The sequence below is a fragment of the Empidonax traillii genome, unplaced genomic scaffold, assembly GCF_003031625.1.
Source record: "Empidonax traillii isolate 1590-97213 ecotype Southwest subspecies unplaced genomic scaffold, ASM303162v1 scaffold1012:size296937, whole genome shotgun sequence".
Lineage (NCBI taxonomy): Eukaryota > Metazoa > Chordata > Aves > Passeriformes > Tyrannidae > Empidonax > Empidonax traillii.
The window spans coordinates 96,528-107,134 of NW_020956205.1; the positions used below are offsets into that span (position 1 = coordinate 96,528).

The following is a 10,607-nucleotide window of genomic DNA, read 5'->3' on the forward strand; positions in this document are numbered from 1 at the left end:
AACATGGGATGGAATATCTTATTGGTAGAATATACATCAGATGATCTATTCTAGTTCTGTTTCCCTCTCAGGGAGAGTAACAAACCCATTACAACATGGACAATATTCCCAAAGTGAGTATCTAATAAAGTATTTGGAATTTTTAGAATAAGATTTCACTATCAACATATTTTCATTGTCTCTATTAAGCTTTCTATTATGTATCTACATTTCCTTCTTGTCAACTCTTTGAAGGCTGTGCAGACAGAATTAGCATTAATTGAGAGTTTAAAAACAATATCTATAATCAACAGAGAGTATAAGTAGACAATGTGTATTAATGAATGTGATTAACATATATCAGTTCATAATCTGTTTGATTATGTTGTAATTTTCCACACTGTGAAGACAAATAAATATAGTACTAATAATCAATTCTAGTTGGATGTGAATTTGGGGAAATGTCATTAGGATATTACTTTTATGCACTACGTGATTCCTTTTGCCACCACTGTAAGGCAACATTTATACGTAAATTACTAGTCTAAGTCCCTAAAAGGTAGATTAAAACATAGTTGCAAAAACCCCACTGTTTTGATACAACTGTTAAGCAAACATTAAATACTAAACACAACCATAAAATAGTATATGCAAAATGAATGTGAGTTTAACCTGTAGGGGCTTTGCAGATACAAAAATAATACTGTGCTTGAATGTGTCACTGGTTCCACAAAAATACAAATCTGCTACATCCATAATAATTATTAATTAATTGATAAATTATAATTACAACTATTAATAATTATTAATTTAGGGTCTTATTCAAATAAGTACTTAATGAGCTTATTCAGTGTTGATAAAGTGATAAAAATTTGTCTTTGTAAAATACTGTGTTCTGTACTCAGCATCTTCAGATGTATCTGACTAAAACTTATAAAAAATATAACTAAAATTGTCTCCCTGTATTTTTGTACTTTTGATCTATAAATATGGAATTGATGAAGGGATTGTTTCAGTTGAAATCTTATAACTCATTTATTTGAAATTACTGTAACAATTTTCTTATCAATTGTAGGGATAGGTACAATTTCAGAAGAATTTGTGATGGAAAGCTACAACTGGTTTTGCTTAGGAAGACTGTAAAATGCCTTCTCAAACGGGTTAGATGGTTTTTTTCTTCCTTCTGCATTTCAAAGACATTTTCAGGGAGAAGATGTGAGCAAACTATCTCTCACTCTGGTATGCAGAAAGATAACATGTTTGCAGACGTGTACAAGGCCTCCTTGGGCCAGAGAGAATGGGGGAGGAGAGAGAGAAGATACAAAAAGCTTTGGAGAAGGTGGGGCATTGCCTTTTTTTGCCTGGGGCCCCGTGTGTGCAGCATCCTTAAGAAGTGGGTCTTGCATCTGAAATAAACCTTTTTTTAATCCTTCCACTGCCTTGCCATTCTTGGGAACAATACCTGTGTATGTTTTACCTTACATCGATCTTCAATAAAAAAGAATGAGATTTTAAGTGAATGATTGCCTACATCTTTTGGTTGACCTGGGACTAAGTGCTACAGCACTGTTGCTAGATCTCTCAGTACAGACTTTGCCACTTTTGAATCTGGCTAAGGCTTGTATTCACATGTTCTGGTCAGGATATCTCTGTGGATGATCTCTCAGGCTATCACTGACATATGATAAGATACAAAAATGTCAAAAAGGGAAGAAAATATTGACCTAAATTTCTGTGGGTTAAAATACAAGTTTGTAGTATACATTTATTTAAAATACACTTTCAAATATTCAAAAACTAGGAAGCATTCTTCAATTAGTGATACATTCTTTTCAAAATTACATAGGTGATTATAGCCTCAGAGTAACCTTCCATGGCCTTTCATAGAAAGTAGGACCACAGCAGTATGCCCCTTACAGCATTTTGAGTCTATGAGGGAAAAACATCTATAGCAGTGCTACGTTTTTGCATCATGTTCAGGCCCTGTGAAAAGTACAACAGTGGACTGAATGTTGCCTTAGCTGTCAATATACACCTCCAATGAGATAATAAACATACAGCACATTTTTAATCAGTGTCTACATTTTTCTTCAGGGCTTTTTTTTTTTTCAAATTTTTTTTTTTTCAAAATGAATCATTTTAAAAGTAGAAAACATTTCTATTAGTTTGACACTAAAATTATTTTTAAAAACCTATATTAAACACACTGGTATTAGATATCAGCATATGCACTAATATGATTATTAGAAAACCTGTGTTGCAATGATCTCTGAGTTAGCAGTAGTATGGCTAAGGGTTTCTGTATAGGCCAGGCCTCTGAGGCCCCAAAAGGATCGGAATGTGCTAGTTATGCAAGATTAAAATGAAACAATTATGAAAAGAGGAACTGAAGCATAAAGAACATGCACCTGGTGGTGGGAGTGAGTTAAATGAATTAGGCAACTGGGGATGATTTATGATGACCTAGCTGGGAACTAATTATTTGGATGAAATATTAAGTTTCACCATGTACTTTGAAGTAGTAGCTTATAGCAAATGTTTTTGTTTGTCTGAGTGTATAAAAGATGTGCTCAAAATGAAGGGTTCAGGATTCTGGCTTTGGGACGTGGGCCCAAAATAAAGCACCGGCATGAACTAGCACTCTGCTGGTTTGTGCTTCTTATTGTGGCGGGCAACAGTCTTCTTGGCGACACCAGGTGGGACTCCGGCCGGTCGCCAGGGCCGCGCACGGGCGATCCGCTCCATGCTGGCAGCCAGGTGAATTTCCTGGGGAGTTATCGTTCTGTGCCCGACCCCTGCGCCCGTCGGACGACCATTCCAGGTAAGCCCGAAGGTGCTTTATTTTCTTAAGGGTTATAAGCCTGCCTTATAAGACGAGTTCGTGGATACTCGCTGGGTTGGGCTGAGAGAGGTATTTTTTTTTTGGGGAAGCCTAGGCACTGGTCGTAAGACGTGGCGAAAGCTGCGCTGAGCCAGTATTTGCCGTATACTGGATTTCGGCAAATTGGTTGTGGAAATAAGTTACGTAACTGTGGTATTTTATTGCTTGTGACATTTTATTTTTTGTGGTATCTGCTGTTTGTGTGAGTCTGTTGTGCTATTGTGGGTATGATGCCTTTTAAAACCTTTAGAGCATTGTCCTGTTCTGAAACTAATATTCCTGACGATTCTCCGCTTGGTCGCATTTTAAAGCATTGGAAGGAGGGGAATTTTGGGCAGGAACTAAGTAAAAAGCAACTGATTGACTATTGTAATAATGTATGGCCGCAGTACGATACTGAAGGGATGCAGTGGCCGAAAAACGGCACTATGACGCTAGAGATAATGTCTCCTTTACTGCAATACTTAAAAGACAATGATCTATGGGATGAAATACCATATTTAGATTTATTTTATTATCTGAGACGTAAACCTGAGTGACAGAATGACTGTGGTGTGCTGGTACTAAAAGCATCAAATGACGAATGTGTGGGATGCAAAGAACGAAAGACACGGCTTGTTGAACCGGAGGAAGATATTGCTTTGTTAGTCTCTCCGAGCCTTACCCCTACTGCGCCCCCATTAAGAGCAGCCCCCACACCTACTGCGCCCCCATCAAGAGCAACCCCCACTCCTACCGCACCCCCATTGAGAACAGCTCCCTCACGTAGGCGAGATTCGCCCCCACCTATGCCCCCATCGTCCTCAGATGAGGAGGAAAAGGAGCATACTGATAGGACTCCATTAGCAGGACGGACTCGTAGGGGAAGGAGGGAGCGGGGAAGGAGTCGGGAGCGGAGACATGGAGACGAGGGGAGGGCTGTGTCACCCTCGCCCCCGAAATTAATGGTCCCTCTGCGAGAGGCAGTGGGGGCAGGAGGAGCGCGTGTTATGGTGAAAGTGCCTTTCTCGCCGAGTGATTTATTAATTTGGAAGCAATCAGCAGGAGCGTATAGAGAAAATCCAGAGCGTGTGGCCCGTGTTGTAAAAATGGTTATAAAAACTCAGAACCCGGACTGGAATGATTTACAAGTTTTATTGGATACAATCCTAGACTCTACTGAAAAAGAGATGGTATTACGTGTAATGGTTGAGAGAGCCAGGGAAAAGATTCGCGCGCATCCTGGGCAGGGGACCGTGAATGATTTAGTGCCTAGAGAAGATCCTGAGTGGAATCCCAACGCCGCAGCCGACTACCATAGGTTAAAGGTTTACCAAGATTTATTGATAGAAGGAATTCGAAGCGAAATTCCAAAGACTTTAAACTGGTCGAAGCTGTACTCTGTGGGACAGGATAAGGCAGAGTCCCCCTCTGCCTTCTTAGAAAGATTAAAGGAGACAGCTCGAAAATATACAGATTTGGATGTAGAAGCTGAATCGGGGAAGTTACAGCAGGCTTTGATTTTCATGGGGCAGTCCCAGGAAGATATTAGAAAGAAACTGCAGAAATTAGAAGGGGAAGAGACGCGAAATTTAGAAAAATTGTTAGAAGTGGCTTGGAAAGTGTATAATAATCGTGAGAAGGAGCAGACAAAGAAACAACAAGCGAGCATGTTAGCAATTTTGCAGGCAACCGGAGGAAATTATGGCAGAGGGAATAGAGGCAGGGGTCGTGGAAACAAAGGCAGAGGAGCTGGCAGAGGTTTTAATAACCAGAGTGGATTTGGATTCCAGGGTGGACGTGGAAAGATAGGGTTAAATCAGTGTGCACTATGCAAGGGTCAGGGACATTGGAAGAATGAATGCCCCCTAAATGCGAGGGTAGGAATGAATTCATTTGCCGGGAACATCCAGGGTGCAGTTAATGGGACGTCACACGGTGTCGCTCACGCATTTATGTTGCAAAACTACAATAGCCAAAGCTGACTAGACCAGGACCTAAAGGTTGTCCTGGAAATAGAAGGAGAACCTATGGAATTTCGCGTAGATACTGGGGCTAGTTTTTCAGCAATGAATCGGTTAATGGGTCCTTTAAGTAATTCAACTGTCCGTGTTGTGGGTGTATCGGGACAGGCAGAGGAACGTGCATTCTTGAGGCCACTGGATATCAAATTTAGAGGGAAACAATTGGACCACCAATTTCTCTATATGCCTAATAGCCCAGAGTGCTTGTTAGGGAGAGACTTATTGTCCTTCTTACAGGCTACTATTGTGTTTGAAAATGGGAGGGTCAAGCTAGAAATCCCAGAAGAAAATGTAGCACAAATATTTACTGTAAAGGAAATAGAAACAGAAGGAATTCCTCAGGAAATAGAACATGCAGTTGTCCCTTGGGTGTGGGAGACCGGGGTCCCGGGCTTATCTAAAACAGTAGCTCCAGTAGTGATAGAACTTAAGGAAGGAGCACAACCAGTACGAATTAAACAATATCCAATTAGCTTAGAAGCGAGAAGGGGGGGTAGCACCTCTAATTGAACAATTTATAGTTCTTGGAATATTAAAGGAGTGTGAATCAGAATTTAATACACCAATCTTTCCAGTCAGGAAACCAAATGGGAAATACAGACTAGTACAAGATCTGAGAGCAGTCAATCTTTTAACCAAGGACATTCACCCGGTGGTTGCAAACCCATATACCTTGTTAACATCTGTTTCTGAGAAATTTCAGTGGTTTTCAGTAATAGATTTGAAAGATGCATTCTTCTGCATACCATTGGCACCGGAGAGCTGGCACCTATTCGCCTTTGAGTGGGAAAATCCCGACACGGGGAGGAAAAGACAGCTAACCTGGACGCGTCTACCACAGGGATATAAATGTTCACCTACAATATTTGGTAATCAGCTAGCAAAAGAACTTGAAGAGTGGAAGACATCACAGGTCAAAGACTCTCCTTTTTCCTACATCGTATTGCAATATGTAGATGACATCCTTCTGGGTACAGAAGGACGAGAGCTGTGCTACAAACTAACCATTGAACTGCTAAACATGTTAGGCCAGGCGAGATACCGAGTTTCAAAGGAAAAGGTCCAATTAGTTAAACAAAAAGTTATCTACCTGGGTTGCGAGATTTCCCAAGGAGTTCGGCGTTTAGGCACAAACAGAGTAAAAGCCATCTGTGCTATCCCGGTCCCACGGAATAATCAAGAATTGAGATCTTTTCTAGGAATGATCGGCTGGTGTCGACTATGGATTCCTGATTTTGGACTCCTTGCCAGACCACTGTACGAAGCAGTGAAAGAACCGCAACTGGTTTGGAGACCGGCACAGGAAAAGGCATTCCAGGACTTAAAGAAGGCTCTGCAGGAAGCACCTGCTTTGGGACTGCCTGACATAACAAAAGATTTCCAGCTGTATGTCTGCGAAAGACAACGGTTGGCCCTGGGAGTACTCACACAACGACTGGGATCCTGGAAGAGACCCGTTGGTTACTTTTCAAAGCAACTGGACACTGTAAGTGGGGGTTGGCCTGGGTGTCTCAGAGCAGTAGCTGCAACAGTGATATTGATCCAGGAAGCACGTAAACTGACTCTGGGAAGGCATATTACAGTTTACGTGCCACATATGGTCATAGCAGTCCTGGAACAGAAAGGAGGACATTGGCTCTCCTCCAGCAGAATGTTACAATACCAGGCCCTGCTTAGGGAACAGGATGACATTGAATTAAAAGTTACTAACCATCTCAATCTGGCCGAGTTTCTCAGGTCCGCCCAGGAAGAGGGAGTCCTGGAACATGACTGCATGGAGACGATCGAGCACGTCTATGCTAGTCGAAAGGACTTGAAGGATGAACCACTGGAAAACCCGGACTGGGAACTGTTCACAGATGGATCAAGCTTCGTGGAAAACGGTACCAGGTATGCAGGGTACGCGGTGGTAACCCTATAGGAAGTCGTGGAAGCAAAGGCATTACCCCCGGGAACATCAGCACAAAAAGCTGAAATATGGGCACTAGTAAGAGCCCTAGTCTTAAGTCAGGAAAAGAGAGTTAACATCTGGACTGACTCAAAGTATGCTTTTGGAGTAGTTCATGTACATGGGGCATTGTGGAAGGAGAGAGGGTTGCTTACTTCACAAGGGACAGCGATTAAACATCGGGAAGAAATTCTTCAGCTACTAGAGGCAATACACAAACCGTCAGCTGTAGCCATAATGCATGTGAAGGGACACCAAACCGGTTCAGAACCGGAGTCACAAGGAAACAGATTGGCAGACCAAGCAGCACGACGAGCAGCTACACAGGTATGGACTCAAATGGCTTTGTTACCAACTCGTGATAACCCAGCAGCAGTACACATGGAAGAAAAGCCCCATTACACACCAGAAGATGAAAAGTTGGCCCACATGATGGAAGCAAAGAAAAATGTAAAAGGATGGTATATTACCCCTACTGGACAGGTAATACTGCCAGTCAGAATAATGAAAACAGTGCTTGAAATCAAGCATGGTAAGTGCCACTGGGGTGCAGAAGCAATGGTTAAATTTTTGAGAAATAAAATTTTCTCAAATCAGATGTTAACACTGGCTAAAAGGGTGAATGCGACATGTCCAGCATGTATTAAAAACAATCCAATAGTGAGGAAACAGGTACAAATGGGAAAACTTCAAATTGGACAGCTTCCAGGAGACTACTGGCAGGTAGACTTTTCTGAATTGCCAAGGGCTCAAACATACAAATATTTGCTGGTGTATGTGTGTACCTTTTCAGGGTGGCCAGAAGCTTTCCCATGTAAAACTAACCAGGCTAAGGAAGTAGTAAAGACTCTTTTGAAAAAAATTATTCCGAGGTTTGGAGTACCATTAGGATTATCTTCAGACAGAGGACCACACTTTATTGCAGGAGTTGTACAGGATTTAGCCACAGTGTTAGGAATAGTATGGAATCTCCACACCCCGTGGAGGCCACAATCTAGTGGACAGGTGGAAAGGATGAATCAGACCCTGAAAAACCAATTAAAGAAAATTTGTCAAGAAGCGAAAATTCAGTGGCCCCAAGCTTTGCCTCTTGCTCTGTTGAGAATCAGGATTAAACCTAGGGAAAGAATTGGGGTAAGCCCATACGAAATTTTGTATGGAAAACCATATCACGCTGCAACGTATCAGGGTGACCCTCATGTAGTGGGAGACCAAGCCGTGTTTAACTATATCTTGTCTCTAAATAAGACTCTTTTAGCGCTTCGGGGAGCCTCACAGTGGAATCGACCTTTACCTCTAGAGAATCCAGTGCATGACATTTCTCCAGGAGATCAGGTCTACGTGAAGAATTGGTCGGTAGAACCACTGAAGGAAACATGGGACGGCCCCCGCCAGGTGTTGATGACAACCTATACAGCAGTCAAGGTCGAAGGCATCGACAACTGGATTCATTACACGAGGGTCAAGAAGGTCCCCGTGCAGTGGACTGCAGAATCCATCACGCCGACCAGAACGGTGTTCCGGGCGGTCCAATAAGACTCATAGTGCGAATAGTAATTCTGCTACTGTTAATAGGTACCACTGATGCAGGTGTTACAATTACTGTGTCTAATCCTTTTGTTTTAGTGCCTGAAGGAACAAGTGTAAATCTGACCTGTTTGTTTTCTGAAAACCGGGAAGCTGAATGGGATGACGTGCATGTTTGGTGGCGATGGATGGATCAGGACCATGATATAACCGAAGGTGTGACCACGGTATGGAACAGGACGCAGCAAAAGGGCTATACCGTCTTGCAGGTACCCACTGTGACTCCTGAGGTCGATGGTGTGTATTCTTGCATAGTGTGGGTTCAAATGAGTTTTGATTACGAGTATGCGAGAATACACACGTTTAATTCCACACATAATAGGGACTCAGGCATACAGATACCCCTTCATCTGCAAGTTGATACATGGCATGGCCCTCCTCTACGGATTAATTGCACGTTTAAATTGAGCTATCCATGCTATGAGAACCTTGATCTTAAATGGTGGAAAATAAACATGACAACGGGAATATGGGAAAGACAAACTGAGGGAATTGGTTGGTGGTCTGACGAGGAGAATGGAATAGGTTGGTTAAATATTTCAAATCCAGAAGTAGGAGAGACTGAAAGTACCTTTGTATGTGTTGTCTCTTGTGACGAGGAAGGGAATTATGGGATCAGGACAGTTAGAAGTGTGCCATATCAAGGCCAGGAAATTCAACCGGAACAGGAAAGTTATACCTTAGCAGAAGGAGGAAATGTTACCCTGAGTTGCAAAATTTGGAGACAGCTTTTCTCGGACTATGGTTGGTGGTTCAAAGGTTATAACTTACAAAATGATTCTAAATATCACATTGAGCAGGGGCCACAGAGTATTGCCTTAACAATTCAACAGACAAAAAGAGGGCAGGATGAAGGACAATACATTTGCTGGATAAGTAAAGATGACTGGTGGGGGACAGGAGTGACCTCTGTTTATGTAAAGACTGTGCGAATGACTCGACAGACCCATACATCACAGGTTCCACGAATCCCACACATTTCCTATACAGGAACCAAGCAAGAAAACTTAATAGTTGGACTAATTAGAGATTTTGGAATGGTTCAAAATGTCTCTAGAATTACTGCATGCCTTCCACTGCCACATGCAGCTGGGGATCCGATCCCATGGGGAATAATACCGGTTCCAGAACTCCCAAGACTATTTGTTAATACCACATGGAGTTGTAAGTTTTTAACTAAATCTCACCCAGTAACGATAGATGGTTGTCTTTATGGAAGTGTTAAAACCCGAGAACAATGTGAACAGTTGTCAGGATTCCTCAAGTGGATAGATGGAAGTATGCATGGCTTGTCGGGACAGTGTATAGTTTCCCCTTCTATTAGTAGCGTAGACACCTGTGTAAGGGTACAAGTCCAAATGGATGAGGGAACATCGGAACAAAAGTGTCAAAATAACACTACTCCTACTACTCTGGAAAAGTGGCAAACAATTTGGGGACCTAGTTTATTAGAAACCTACAGCTATTTAGGGAAAGTACAATGGTGTATTCATTGGGTAGGTTCCAAAAACCAAAATTACTCTTTTCTACACTCAAAACATAAACAATGGCGGCAAATACTCTCACCTACGGATTTATGGAATTGCACTCGAATTTACACATGTGACACTCCAAATGGTGACGTAGGTTTAATCCCAGTACGCATTTTGTTAAGATTGGGTTGTGAGTGCCGGGGATACAATCATTCCATAATTGGTTATAATAGCTCACGTAGTGTAGATTGTCTCACTACTACTGTGAGCAGCCCAGGAAATCTAGTTTGGGTAATGGGACATGGACAATGGACCACTCATATGCCTGTAGATGGCCCTGCGACACAGATCACCTTAGGAGTTCCTACCCTATGCCCTTATTGGAAAACAGAGGAATTGGTCACTACAGATATTCAACCCAGGCGAAAAAGGGCCTTAGAGCAAAACCCGGATGAGTGGCATGACCCATCATCTGGAGTTAAATTTGGATGGGCATTAGAGTCCTTGTTTGCACCAATTGCATCTTATCATAATAGAGAAATGCTGTTCAAATTAATGAGTCAAACAGAAAGATTGGCAGCGGCTACCAAGAAGGGATTTAAAGACATGAATATCCAATTACAAGCAACTACTCGCATGACTATACAAAACCGAATGGCATTAGATTTAATTCTATTAAAGGAACATGGAGTTTGTGGTTACCTGCATGCACGGAATGAACACTGCTGCATCCACAT

At 42.1% G+C, this 10,607-nt stretch overlaps 1 protein-coding gene across 1 annotated transcript; it reads left to right on the top strand.

The window, feature by feature from the left end:
• The first annotated feature begins 4,044 nt into the window (after positions 1-4,044).
• On the top strand, positions 4,045-8,347 carry LOC114068188. The gene is given in 4 exon segments (XM_027904109.1): positions 4,045-4,527; positions 5,101-5,352; positions 5,354-7,138; positions 8,090-8,347. Coding segments are annotated over 4 exon segments (2,778 nt in total).
• The last annotated feature ends 2,260 nt before the right edge of the window (positions 8,348-10,607 follow it).